Source organism: Eurosta solidaginis, chromosome 5 (assembly GCF_040869045.1).
Source record: "Eurosta solidaginis isolate ZX-2024a chromosome 5, ASM4086904v1, whole genome shotgun sequence".
In the NCBI taxonomy this organism is placed as follows: Eukaryota; Metazoa; Arthropoda; class Insecta; order Diptera; family Tephritidae; genus Eurosta; species Eurosta solidaginis.
The window spans coordinates 184990169-185005662 of record NC_090323.1 but is presented as its reverse complement, the minus strand read 5'-3'; the positions used below and the strand labels follow the sequence as shown (position 1 = coordinate 185005662).

Below are 15494 nucleotides of genomic sequence, written 5' to 3'. Positions count from 1 at the left end.
GCTTCTTTATCTTATACCAACTCTTCGCCTCCTTGTTTGAACAGCCCGGCGGGTATCCCGTCATTACTTGGCACCTTGCGATTTTTTAGCCGTGATATTGCCATTCTCACTTCCCCATAGTTGGATGTCGGAGCGTGTTTTTCATCTTCGGCAATCTGGGTATCGTCTTCCCCCACACTCCGTACGTTGGTTACCAGGTCGCACTATCGTTCCTACAGGAATCTGCCCGGTCTTGAAATCTTGTGTCATTAAAAGAGCATGAAATATGTATAGTAAACCGAAAATAATAATAATAATATTTTTTCGTAATAAATAACGGGCAGATAGAGCCCACTTTTCTTCCAGAATGTGGTGTACTTATGGGAGCATTAATTAGTCATCCTACACGTTTTAGGCCGACTCCATGTGCATCTGATAAGGCAGATAACTTTAGTGCTGAGAAACATTTCTTGGCAAAAACACAATCGAAGGGATTGCCAAGCCACCAAATCAATTTGATATAAGTTGTTCGCCCGCTTTCAAAATGGAGGAAAAATATACTTCGAAAATTTAATTTTTACTCCAGCGTAGTCGTTTACTCAGGTAATAGTTTTAAATACTCCGAACACTGGTAGCGAAATATGAGGGAAATGTAATAAATCGAAAAACTTCAAAAGCGCTACGTCATCAAACTTTTTTTTCAAATTCGATTACAAATACAACAATTCCGGAATGCCAGATTTTGGCTCATTCGTTTATGAGGCACACTCCTTCAAACGGTTATACCAAAAATATCACACCTAAATTTTAGTCCTGATGTCAGACCATGCAGAGGTGTCGCACAGGGTTCAAAGTTAAGATTGCTCTTTATATGAGATCATGTCTATTATAATACCGATTTTGCGTATAGAAAATGAAACTTTTAAATTAAAGTTACATTTTTTTATGGCCCCGTAGAGAAATCTTAACTTTGAGCCCTATTTGACATCCTTTACCCCCTACAATCGGGACCAAAATTTGTATATGATATTTTTAACCATGGTATTACCATATGAGGGAGTGAGACTGGAGAAAAAAATCATATATTTGAATAATAGGGAACACCCTAATGTGTATATATTTAAAAATATATGCTGTCTCGCTTAGAACGTAAACCTGCGACAATATGTACTTTTGGTTATTTATCGGTAATGCGAAACGCAGTTTTTGATTTCAAAATATTTTTCGGTCTTTCATTTCAATGCCATTTGGTCGCAAAAACTTCAGCCGTTCTGTTTAGCAATCTCTTTTTTCTGTTTGCTTGTTGTAAATATTTCCTTATTCTATATTTTGCTTGAAATATTTATTCTTTTATTTATTTGGCACCATTGATAAGCGCTTATCCGTTCGTGCGAGAGACCCATTGGTTTCAGTTTCGAACGTCAATAAGCCATACAATTTTAGCTAAGTAAATAGCTCTTATCATTCGAGTCCAATGGGTTATAAAGTTTGAATTTGTTAAGTTCTTACCCCCTTATTCATAAAAAATTTAATAGATTTAAGAAGCTCTTAGAAATTTGTATGGAAATGTCATTTTAAAAAGCTGCGTTTTTTTACATGTATAAACATATGCACTTAAACATTATATGGATTGCTAAGTGCATAACTTTATCTACACTTATCAAGTTGTTGCGCATAAATTGGTACTGCTAATTATACTCAGCTGAGCAGAGCTCACAGAGTATATTAACTTTGTTCGCATAACGGTAAGCCGTAACGGCATAAACTAATCGAGATAGATATAGACTTCTATATATCAAAATGATCTGGGCGAAAAAAGAAATTCATTTAGCCATGTCCGTCCGTCCATCCGTTCGTCCGTAGACACGATAACTTGAGTAAATTTTGAGGTATATTGATGGAATTTGGTATGTAGGTTCCTGGGCGCTCGTCTCAGATCGCAATTTAAAATGAACGAAATCGGACTACAACCAACAAAATTTCGAAAAACCGAAAAAGTGCAAAAATTCATTACCGAAAACGGATATGGCGATGAAACTTGGTAGGTGCGTTGGCCTTATGACGAAAAATAGAAATTGAGTAAAATTTTGGACAATGGGCGTGGCACCGCCCACTTTTAAGAGAAGGTAATTTAAAAGTTTTGCAAGCTGCAATTTCGCAGTCGTTGAAGATATCATGATGAAATTTGGCAGGCACGTTCCTCCTATTACTATATCTAAATAAAAATTAGCAAAATCGGGTGACGAACACGCTTTAAAAAACATTTTTTTTTAAGTCAAATTTTAACAAAAAATTTAATATCTTTACAGTATATAAGTAAATTATGTCAACATTAGTATTTATAATTATATGGTGCAACAAAATACAAATATAAAGGAAAATTTCAAAATGGGCGTGGCTCCGCCCTTTTTCATTTAATTTGTCTATGATACTTTTAATGCCATAAGTCGAACAAAAATTGACCAATCCTTGTGAACTTTGGTAGGGGCTTAGATTATAGGACGATAACTGTTTTCTGTGAAAATGGGCAAAATTGGTTGAAGCCACGCCCAGTTTTTATACATAGTCGACTGTCTGTCCTTCCGCTGGTCGTTAACACGATAACTTGAGCAAAAATCGATATATCTTTACTAAACTTAGTTTAAGCATAGTGAGTTCAGATAAGAACTCACTTTATCTTGGTATAAAAAATGGCCGAAATCCGACAATGACCACGCCCACTTTTCGATATCGAAAATTACGAAAAATGAAAAATGCCATAATTCTGTACAAAATATGAAAAAAGAGATGAAACATGGTAATTGGATTGCTTTATTGACGCAAAATATAACTTTAGAAACAACTTTGTAAAATGGGTGTGACACCTACCATATTAAGTAGAAGAAAATGAAAAAGTTCTGTAGGTCGAAATCAAAAGCCCTTGGAATCTTGGCAGGAATACTGCTCGTGGTATGACATATATAAATAAATTAGCGGTACCCGACAGATGATGTTCTGGGTCAGTCTGGTCCACATTTTGGTCAATATCTCTAAAACGCCTTCACATATACAACTAAGGGCCAATCCCTTTTAAAACCCTCATTAATACCTTTAATTTGATACCCACATCGTAAAAACACATTCTATAGTCACCCCTGGTCCACCCTTATTGCGGCATCTCGAAAAGGCATCTGTAGGGTTCTTATAATCTTTATTCAACTTTGTATTTTAGTTACTTTGAACTTTTTAATTTTTAAATGTATTATCAATATTTTAAGTTTCAATATTGATTTCCAATTTTCAAAAATTTTCGTTGTTGTAAAAAATAAAAAAAATATTGACGTATACTTTTAGGCTGTTTAAAAAATATAATTTAAATTTTTACTATAAAATAAAAACGTAGTTTCAATAACTACAATTGGCGATTCTGCCTTAAATCTATATACCGAATTGATAAAACTGTTAATGAGTTACAAACAGCCCGCAAGCGCCAACACAATATTACCAACAACACAAGCAGCAATTTATTAATAATTGCTTCGATTCAGTGTGGCCCACAACATTTGAACATTGCCTAAGAAACATAGTTCCAAAAACATCAGTGATGAATGAGGAAAAAGAATTTGTGAATAAATCGACAACATATGCAGCATTAGTGTGAAATTTGTATTTTAGCCGAAGTATAATGCTGATTTGCATCAACTGATTCCTGTTACAGTGATTGCAATAACTATAACCAACTTTTGTGTATCGACGTATTATCTTAAAAATCATCTTGCTGACATGTTTTTCGCTTTGGTCAAATACTGCTGAAACATATTTTTTCCTGGTCCCAGGATTGCAAGACAACTCAAATCAATAAGCGCTACGTTAGCCAATTTCTAATTGGGCCAACGTTCAAATATCAAGGCAAATTTTTTTTTTTCTTTTTGCTTATACGAACACGTTCACTGTGATCGAAATTACTTTGCCCTTTCCCACATGTACTAAACATTCTACGTCTGCAACAGTTAAAAAGTGGATTATGCAACAACTGAGCGAAAACTCTTACAAAGCCATTGCAAATGTTATAAAGCCATTAATTTGAAGACATCATCAAAAGCCATTGCATAAATAAATAAATATTCGCAAGTATTTGAATAATAATATTTTTTTATGTATGTATATTAAAATATAAATATTATTATTATTATTGTAAACTCCTTTTTTATAGAATTACTATTTTATTTTACTGTTTTGTTAGTGAACTCTTTTTTTATTTAATTCAAAATGTTTCGTTCACCACAACATAATACACAAACATTTACACTTACTAATAATTTAAATGACTCTTTGATAGATTTATCAAATGATAATTCTCAACAACAAATTACAAATCCATATACAAATGTTACTCAAGATGAAATTTTGGCAGTTTCAGTAAAACTACCACAATTTTGGACTAATTGTCCGGAAGCATGGTTTATTCATGCCGAAACACAATTTAGTACTAAAAACATTACACAAGAAAACGCTAAATACGAACACATCATTAAAGCACTTCCGCAGGAAGTGATAATAACTATTTTGGATTTTATCCAAAATCCCCCCATTAATAACAAATTTACTGAACTTAAACAAGTGTTGATAGAAAGACACTCACTTAGCGAAAATTCTAAACTTGATAAAATTTTAAATGATTCTGAGATGGATGATCGTAAACCATCAGAATTTTATCGTTCATTAATTATATTACCGGATCAAATTTTAGTGAAAATATTTTAAAGAAAATTTGGATGCGTAAACTTCCTAAAAATTTGAGTATGATTTTAGCTAGTTCAAGTTCTAATAATATTAATGAATTAGTAAAATTAGCGGATAACATTTTTGAAGTTATGAATAAAAAAGAAGTTTTCTCAGTAAATACAATATCAGATACAAAAGCTCAAAATTCAGTTATTGAAAATCTAGTTAAAACCACTTCTTTAATGTGTGAAAGTTTTCACAAACTTTCTTTGGAGTTAGCAGAAATTAAAACAGAAGTGTATAAAAAAAAATCTAGGTCGCGTTCTAATTCTAGGAATAATTTTAGAAATTCTTTTAGGCATCGTTCTAACTCGCGTAATAATCCAAATTGGTTGTGTAGATTTCACTACAAATTTGGAAATAATGCCAGAAGTTGTGAACAACCTTGTTCTTATAACAAAAACAAAGATTCAACAAAACTAAATTCTTCCGTTGTTGCAGCGACGAACAACGGAAATTTAGAATTTTCGACGCTTCGCTTATTTATTTTTGATAGAGAAAACAAACAAAATTTTTTAATTGATAGTGGAGCAGAAATTTCGGTATTACCCGCGTCTAAATTTCCTCATACGAAACGTTCAGACATAATTCTCACTGCAGCTAATGGCTCAACAATTGCCACTTACGGGAAAAGGCTTTTAAACGTAAATTTAGGCTTAAGACGTGAATTTCCCTTTACATTTTTGATTGCGGATATAGCCAAGCCAATAATTGGCACTGATTTTCTTTGTAAATATGGTCTTCTTATTGACATTAAACATAAACGTTTAGTAGATCCATTAACCAATCTCTCAGTTAATGCAGTATCCTACTTTTGTTATATTCCATTACCTAAATTATTTGTGGTTGACAATAAATTTACAAAATTATTAAGAGAGTTTCCGTCACTTATTTCAGAGCCAGATTATACTAAACCTGTTAAACATACAACAGTACATCGACTTGTAACAGAAGGTAGTCTTCCATTTTCTAAGCCCAGGCGCTTAGATCCGGTAAAATACAAAGTCGCGAAAACGGAGTTTGATTTCTTAGTTAAAACAGGCATTTGTAGGCCTTCAAATTCTTCAGTAGCATCACCACTTCACCTTGTACCTAAAAAAGAGTTGAATGATTGGCGTCCATGTGGTGATTTTAGAAGATTGAATATTGTAACTGTTCCTGATCGTTATCCCTTACCTCACATTCAAGATTTTAATATGAACCTTCATAATAAAAATATATTTTCAAAATTAGATTTAGTTAGGGCATATCACCAAATTCCTATGGCTGAAGAAGATATTTACAAAACTGCTATTACAACTCCTTTCGGTATGTTTGAATTCATGAGAATGCCTTTCGGGCTTAGAAATTCTGCACAAACCTTTCAAAGATTCATAAACGAGGTAGTAGGTGACTTAGATTTTGTATATGCTTACATCGACGACTTACTTATTGCAAGTAAAGACGAAGAAAAACATTTAAAAGATTTACGTATCCTTTTTCAACGCCTTACAGAGTACGTTTTAAACATTAAACCAAGTAAATGTTCTTTTGGTGTAACAAATATAGATTTTTTAGGACATAATATTTCTGGAACAGGTATTCGACCTTCCGATGAAAAGGTATCAGCTATTCGCAATTTCGAACGTCCAAAATCAGTTAAGCAGGCACAGAAATTTATTGGTATGGTAAATTATTATCATAGATACATTCCAAAACTAGCAGAATTTACAAACAAAATTTATGATCTCATTAACAAAGTAAATAAGAAACGTGACAAAACTTTGGTATGGGACGAGAATTCGAATGAAGCTTTTGAATGCATTAAAGATAAATTTGCATCTACGATATTGTTAAATCATTTTAACAAAGATGCTAAATTATCTTTAACAGTAGATGCATCTAACACAGCGATTTGGGGCGTTATACAACAAAATTACAATAATAAAATTGAGCCCATTGCATTCTTTTCTAAAAAACTTTCTCCAACTGAAATTAAGTATAGTGCTTTTGATAGGGAATTATTGGCGATTTATTTAAATATAAAACATTTTAGATATCTTTTGGAAGGAAGACAATTTACAGTTTATACGGACCATAAACCTTTGACTACTGCTTTAAATTCAAAAACAGAACGAAGTCCTAGACAAACGAGACACTTGGAATTTATAGCACAATTTACTGATGACATACAATACATTAAAGGAGAATCCAATGTTGTAGCAGATACGCTATCTAGAGCTTTTGAGGTTAATGCAATATATAATACAGAACTGAATTTTAAAATTTTACAAACTGAACAACAAAAAGATGATGACTTAAATCAACTTGTATCTGATTCTCAATATCTAAATTTAAAACTAATTAGTATTCCCATTTTAAATTTTAATATTTGGTGTGAAATTTCAGGAGAAACTCCTAGGCCATTTGTACCGAGTAATTTGCGAAAGACAGTATTTGATATTTTACATGGAATAGCACATCCGGGTACAAGAGCTACACGACGGCTCATAGTTAAAAAATATTATTGGCCCAATATGAATAAGGATATTAATATTTGGTCAAAAGAGTGTCTTAATTGTCAAAAGTCTAAAGTTTATCGTCATACAAATTCCCCTGTTGTCAAAATTCAAATTCCCAAGAATAGATTTGAACACATCCATTTAGATATAGTTGGAGCATTACCTATTTCAAAAGGACATCGATATATTTTAACGATTATTGAAAGATTTACCCGTTGGCCTGAGGCATATGCATTAAAAGATATTTCAGCAATTACAATTGCAAATAAGTTTTTTAGAGAATATATTTCTTGGTTTGGAGTTCCGTTAAAGATAACAACTGATCAAGGTAGCCAATTTACATCGAAATTGTTTTCAGAGCTAACTAAATTACTTGGTAGTCACCAAATTACAACATCCGCATATCACCCTCAAGGAAATGGTATGGTTGAAAGGTTTCATAGACAATTAAAGACTACTATAATAGCTAGAGAGGACACAAATAATTGGTATGACGAGTTACCTGTCATATTACTTGGTTTGCGATCTATTTACAAAGAAGATATTTCGGCTACACCAGCGGAAATGGTTTTCGGTCAGAATTTACGTTTGCCAGGGGAACTTGTTGTGCCATCAGCTAAAAATTTCTCATCAACTGAAGTTTTAAGTAATTTACGTGAACATTTTCGAAATGTTAGATCAAATTTAAGTCATCATAAAGATGCTGATACTGGAATTTATGTTCCAAAAGATCTTCAAACTTGTAAATTTGCATTCGTTCGAGTCATTAATAAACATTCATTACAACAACCATATGAAGGACCTTACAAAATTGTGGAAAAAGACCAAAAATGTTTTAAACTTGAAATAGATAATAATATTAAAACTGTTCCTATTGATAGATTAAAACCTGCAATAATTGAGACAACAGACACAAACAACACCAAGAATTTACATAAAAAGAGAGTTACATTCAATTTGTTTAATGATAAATTTTCTTGAAGGGGAGTAATGTAGGGTTCTTATAATCTTTATTCAACTTTGTATTTTAGTTACTTTGAACTTTTTAATTTTTAAATGTATTATCAATATTTTAAGTTTCAATATTGATTTCCAATTTTCAAAAATTTTCGTTGTTGTAAAAAATAAAAAAAATATTTACGTATACTTTTAGGCTGTTTAAAAAATATAATTTAAATTTTTACTATAAAATAAAAACGTAGTTTCAATAACTACAGCATCCACCTATAGAACTAAGGCCCACTACGTTTTAAATAATCATTAGCACCTTTCATTTGATACCCATATCATACACGCGCATTGTAGAGTCACCTATAGAACTAAGGCCCACTCCCTTTTAAAATACTTATTTTATACCCATATCGTACAAACACATTCTAGAGTCACTCCTGGTCCACCTTTATGGCGCTATCTCGAAAAGGCGTCCACCTATACAACTAAGGCTCACTCCCTTTTAAAGTACTCTTTAATACCTTCCATTTGATATCCATGTCATACAAACACATTCCAGGGCTACCCTAGGTTCATTTTCCGACATAGTGAGTTTCCCTTATTTTGTTTCCAAAGCTCTCAGCTGTGTATGTAATGTTCGGTTACACCCGAACTTAGCCTTCCTTACTTGTTTTCAGTTTGCATTTTACTCAGTTGCAACTGAAATGTGTCTCTCCATTTTATGTCTACACTATTCTCCACTTCCATGACCGAGAAGTGTGTGTGCTCAATCCCAACCGATTCCGCTATAGGTTATACACTATGACCAACAGAGTTTATCCATCGCATGAACAAAAATGCATTTTGTATGCGAGAAATTGCTCAATACCCTCGCCGAAAAAAATTCTGAAAATTCAGGAAACATTTTGAGCTATTTCGACTAACTTGCACATTATTATACTAAAATTTATTGGGCTTCAAAACTGCATACTCAAAAATTTTCTAGAAATTCTGAAACAAAATTTGAAAATTTTGATGGTAGATTTTGAAATATTGATTAATTCTCCTCTCCTTACCTTTGAATAACCTTTGACATTTTTTTAAATGTGGTTTCTGTTAGGAATTAGCGATATTTTAGATGAAAATTATCAATTAAGCTGTGAGCCACTGCATTTGAGTTTTTTCAGCATAAACCAAGTGTGTACTTATTTTTGTGAGTAACCGTATGACTAGCTGAGAAGAGAAAAGTAATATACGACATCAGATCGGAGGTGAGTAGAGATGCTGTTGTCATACAAGCAAGAGAATAATCGATCTAACGCTGGCAACAACAGTGTAGCAGCAGCACCGCAGAAAAGTGAACCAGGGAACTAATTCCAGAACTGAACCCATGGTTGAAGCGACCACGCAGCGAGGTCGACTTTAACATGACTTTATTCCTTACCGGTCACGATTATTTCCGCGAATATCTCCATAGAATGGGTAAGGTTGAAAATCGGAAAAAATTTCTACTCAAATTCAGTTACAATTCAAATTCAGAAAGATAAAATTTTGAAAAGTACAAAAAATTACGATTTAAGTTCAGAAAGTTACAATTACATTTCAAATTTAGAAAAATTAAATTTAAGTTTAGAATATTGCAATTCAAATTCAGAAAGTTATAATTCCAATTCAGAGACTTACAATTCATGTTAAGAAAATTATAATTGAAATTCAGGAAATTGCACCTCAAGTTCAAACTTTCCAACCATATTCAGAAATTCAAGATCAGAGTTTTTCAAATTCAGAAAATTAGAATATAAGTTCACAAAATATTAATTCAAATTCAAGAAGTTACAATTAAAATTCTGAAAATAAATTTTTTTAAATTCAGAAAATGCAACTCAAGTTGAGAAAATTACAATAAGAGTTAGCAACCCATACAGATAGTGGCTTTTTTGCAGTGCTTGTCTTGTCCAGTCCTTTGACTTAGACAAGCCCTACATATAAGATTATCGGCTTAACTACCATCTCATAAATCCAGTATCGAGCCAAAGCTCCTGGCTATTGTCGCGCCTGCATCAGTACAAAAAGGCCGAGGCTCTTCTAGTCCCACCCTATACTTTAAGTTTCATAAACAACTTCCGGTCCAACAAATAGCCGAAATATTTAAAGTTATCAGATGGTACCAGAAGTAACTCCCACAACGGCCTGCAAACAGGGATCTAATATTTTCTCGAACAAGAAAAATTCCGTTGTTCTTCAGTTGACGGCCAATTCACAAGACCCTGCCCACTGTGTTGAGATAACTCTACAAAACATCACGTCTGACCGAAATTGCCAGGTAGGCGACCACTGGCAAAAAGCTTGTTTACAACCGCAATCGAACGCAGAGGGGACAAAACCCGCTCTATGGGCGTACCTTTGCACTCTTCTGTGCAGTTTGGTCTCATCACGCTAGGATGTGAAAGTTCTGTTGCACAGAAGTTTGTTAAGAAAATCAACTCGACGCGCTTCAACCCAACTTTGTAACCACAATTTCTAACCTAAAAATTGTCAATTTGGTCTGCTAGAGACATGAAATATGTTTTCAAAAAGTTACGGAATCCCACTACTGGCTTCATTTGGTATTTCCTCGCAGGATATTGTTAAACGCCTCTTCGATGTCTAAAAATGCACCAAGACAAAATTTTGTTTGCTCTATGAAGTCCTCTATTTGTTTTATAATGGCCGGGTGGATCTACTCTATGTTAAGCTCTCTTTCGCAATACCGTGACGCAATGCCGCCAAGCACACTAGACTAGTATAAACTCTTCTTTTACAAAACAAAAATTCTGCAAACACTTTGCTTACGACTTCAGGGGCAAGTGAAGTGAGCGAGACCTGTTAGCGCATAGATTCGGTTATCGATATGCACTGCGTAACAACTGAATAAACAAGAAAATAAATTTATCTGGTTGTAAAGCTGGATTATCCGATTTCCTGTTGTATTGTTTTACAAAACAGCAATTGACATACACTTAATAACTCATATCTGTGACTCAAATTTACCGCGACCTATTAAGCAGCGCTGGGCGCAACTGCGCCAACACTGCGTTGAAAACGGTCACAGCGCTGGCTTCTTCGTGGTAGCATAAATAGCAATAAGCAGCCTTTAATCGAATGGAACCTTTTCCGTTGGCTTTGCAGGTGATGCCGATAATAACTAACGAGGAGTCTTGTATCGACGAAGAAACGACGAAAAATTGATTGACATGAATCGCTTATGAGATATCCGAGATATCTTGCAAAAATTCCTCATAAAACTTTCAAGTTGCACAGAGGTCTGCCATGTGAATCTGGAAACTTGTAGAACTTGAAATATTTAGCAAAATAAATTGCTGAATATCTTGACTTGGTAACTCTGTATTATCGATAATTTTACTTTGAAATTCAGCAAGGCTTTGAGATAACAATTAACAAAAAAAAAAATATATTTCAAAACAAAAATCATTTGGAAATTTGTAAATAAAATAAGTAAAAAAAAACTTCTTAATTCTAAACATAAAGCTGATTTTTAGTAGATATTCAAAATATATATATATCAGCAAAAATTACAACAAATAAACGTAATGAACACTTATAAGGATGGTTTAAATTATGTACCACTTTTAGCAGCACAACGCAGCAGGAACTTGGCCCATGGCAATGGAGTCTGCTTGAGTCGGTAAAGTCCAAACCAATTTGGTTTAATTTACGTGACCAAAATTCCGTAACACTCCCGCAAATCTCTCGCATCTTTTTTAGCTCTTCAACACCTCTATCATCACGTAGAGGCAGCATCATCTGCTACAATGGCAACTATGAGGGTGATCTCAGCATGTTTGGTAGCAGTCAACCATACAAAAATCCATCCCCACTACGACGCCTGGAACTTGTCGAAACCGATTCTGATACCGAGTATAAACGTGAATTGCAAACATATCAACCACAACAACGCAGTATCGCCACATACAACACGTGGAAGAGTCAATTAGCACGCTTACTATTGCATTATTGTGATCGTGTTATAGCGCCAAAGCGTCGCAAACAAGTCACCGCATTTACAAACCGTCTCTACAAAAGGACGCATTATAAACGCATAAGCGAATTGTTTTGTAGAGCTGCGGTTTGGTTGCTATGGTTATTGCGGATCGCTTTGCTTTGCCTATTAAGAATCACCAATGGTAGTTTTGGTTATTGGCGTTGTTGTAATTGGTTAAGAAATTCAGCTCGACGTTTACTTTGGTGGATGACATTGGCGAAATGTGGTGATGCGAAATTATTTATGATGATATTGCTAGGTATACCGTTACTTTTTATTGTTGCTTTTGTGGGACTGTTTCTATCAATTTATAGCGCTGCACGAGATTATTTGAGTAATTCAAGTCTCTTACGACGATTTCGTGTGATTTGAATTTTTTTAGATATTTAGGTAACTTGCCACTTTCTTTATTTAAAAAGGTACAAATAATTAGGTACATTCTATGCCAAATTTCAGTTTGTAATTTTTTTAAAGCGCAATATATTAAAACAAAATAAGATTTATATTTTTTTGTGTATGTATTATAATTTAGTACAACAATAAATACATTTATTTAATTTAATTTGGACTTTTGTGCTGTTATTTTCGTATGATTTTTAGAGCGAGTATTTCCGTTTTACATTAGCTTGCAGTTGCTATGTTACGATGATATGATGCATACGCGAGGGGTGGTTCGGATGTTCCAAATAATTTTTTAAACGAAGTTTGGGTATTGAAATACAATTCTAAAACTTCTGAGTAAATTATGGCTTTCAAGTTGACATCTAATATGATTCTTCAATTATTCTCTAACCTTTGAGAAATTTGTAGCTCTTAAGTTGATATCCAATATCATTCTCCAATTATTTTCAAAAATTTAAGAGATGTATAGTTCACATATTGATATCCAATTCCATTCTATTAGTATTCTTTAACCCTTAAAAAATTTGTAGTTCTCAAGTTTTTACACAACATTCTCATATTGTTCAACCTTTCAGAAATTAATAGCTCTCAGGTTGATATCCGACATCGTTCTCCAACTACTCTTCAACCTTTGAAATGTTTACAGTTCTCAAATTGATATCCAACATCAAATCAAATTATTTTCTAACCATTCAAAAATTTATACATAGTTTTCATTCTCCAGCCCTTGCGAAATTTATAATTCTCAGGTTGGGATCCTACATCATTCTCCAAGAATTCTCTAACCTTTGAGAAATTTGTAGTTCTCAAATAACTGTTCTCAAATTAAGTCGCTTTGCCTCTTTTAAGCAGGCGCTGGTAATTAATGATCAGAGGGCCCGTTTCTATGCTCAAAACCTTGCTCCATTCCATTCTGCACTTATATAGCCCTTGACATTTCAGGGCTTTCCATAAGACGACACATCAAGCTATCGAAAAAGCTATGATTGCCGAGACATAAGCTCAATGATTATTCAGTGGTTGTTATGCATGGTAAAGAGAAGCAAAATCAGTATGGAGCTTGGAGGGACAACCGAGTCAATTGTGGCCACTAGGGGATTCCCGAAGGGGGTGTACTCTCTCCTCTCTTCACCTCTTTCAGTTACTGTTATCTAATGGATTTGATACCCCTTAGGTATCTGCATTACAGGGATGCAAGAAAAAACAATATCCAATCGCATGCAATAAGCTCTGAGCATCATAGAAAGGTGGCGTGATACCAAAGGATTATCTATCAATCGTAGCAAAACTATCCTAGTGCACATTTACCCGGAAAAGGAGACTTTCCATGTTAGCACCATACCTGGTGGTACCAAAATCCGATTATCAATGGAAGCACAATACTTAGTGGTTACACTAGCCAAAACGCTCACGTTGGATGCTTATATATTATAGGCACTCCACTCGAATGCTGAAACTTCAAGAAAGCGACGCCACCCCACCCATTTTTCAGGCAGAAATCCGAACAATCGAAGGTTACGGTAGATAATGTCTATGAAGAGGCTTATCCTCGATAGTATCCTTATTATGTCGGACAACCAGGCAGCCTTCCGTGCCTTGCAATCCTACACAATTACTTCTAAGCTAGTGCATGAATGGATTGGAATTATGAATGCCTTGGGAGCCAAACACAAAGTTTGTTGGGATGCGTTACCGTACATCACCGACATGAAGGTGATGAAGAGGCACACCACCCATCCAAACAGGGTGGTATAGCAGTTTTCTTTGGTGCAAAGCCCGAACGAGCTCTCACTGTGTACTATATGGGACACTGTAGTCTACGATATCACCCAAGTAAGTGAAACCTATCGGATCCTGCCGCTTTTGTGAGGTGGAGGATTAAACGCTGGTTCACATCCTCTGCAAATGCGTCGATCTGGAAAATCCTTTACTTCAATACATTTAAAACCTTCATCTTCAGTGAAAGGTCAAACACAATAAATCTAAATAAGGGTCGCAGTCCGTCGAGGCCTAATAATAATAATAGTGTCGTCTTAGAGCTACGGCGTCCCAGCCCGCGTTCAAAAACTGAATCCTGTTCTATATATATACTTATGTAGAAAAGCTTTTGCCTGAGCCAATTTGTGCAACCAGTCATTCATCGTTATCGTTTCTTAATAAGTGTTGCAGAGAAATGCTTACTGACTAATTGAATTTCTTATAGAAATGATTAACTTAATAAAAAATACAAAAGAATTTCTATACAAATTTCCAATTAGTTATAAGAGCTTTGTAAACCTTTTTTTATATTTTATGAATATGGGGTTAAACCTTTGCAATTCCTTATTAACAGATCATCATCATCATTAATTGACGCTTAACCGCCTGAGCGATTTTGGTCGTTTCGTAACAATTCACGCCAGTTATCCCTGTTTCGCTATAACTGACGCCAATTGGAAGCGAAGCCTTTGCATTTTTTTCGCTGCAATATCTTTATATCTGCGTAAAGCTCTTACAGCTCATTATTATACCTTTTTTCGATACTCACCACGGACAGGAGCACAAATCTTCCGGAGAACCTTCCTCTCGAACATTCCAAGAGCAATCTCAGGTTCTCTCGACACCGTTCAAAGTAGCACTTGTTGTTAGTTAGGCGACTAACAAACGAATTAATTAGTCGACTCAATAGTGGATTCAACTATATCATTTTACAATTATTTTCACAACTTATTAACAAGAAGTATTTGGAATGTGAATGAATTTCATAATTTGTTTAAATAAAGCAAATTTTGTTCTTAAGCAAACATTTATTTAAAAGTGTGATCAGTTAGTTAATTGATTGTCTTGCTCGACTGGCTTAACTGAGCTTTTTGTAAATATTTTATTTTAGAAGTAAT

At 34.2% G+C, this 15494-nt stretch overlaps 2 protein-coding genes across 7 annotated transcripts in view; both read left to right on the top strand.

Annotated features, from left to right (window-relative positions):
- drpr (draper) overlaps window positions 1-15494 on the top strand; it is a 106554-nt gene that overhangs the window by 54179 nt on the left and 36881 nt on the right. The gene's annotated exons all lie outside the window — the stretch shown is intronic.
- LOC137233918 (uncharacterized) lies at window positions 11680-12612 on the top strand. Its single transcript, XM_067757456.1, has 2 exons — window positions 11680-11859; window positions 11940-12612. The coding sequence occupies exons 1-2, from the start codon at window positions 11765-11767 to the stop codon at window positions 12586-12588; spliced, it is 744 nt and encodes a 247-aa protein (XP_067613557.1). The 5' UTR covers window positions 11680-11764; the 3' UTR covers window positions 12589-12612.

Excerpts from the sequence above, each read along its gene's own strand:
- LOC137233918 (XM_067757456.1), top strand. The coding sequence starts at position 11,765 with ATGAACACTTATAAGGATGGTTTAAATTATGTACCACTTTTAGCAGCA. Across the intron at positions 11,860-11,939 it reads AATGGAGTCTGCTTGAGTCG|CTCTTCAACACCTCTATCAT; the intron begins GTAAAGTCCAAA and ends CATCTTTTTTAG.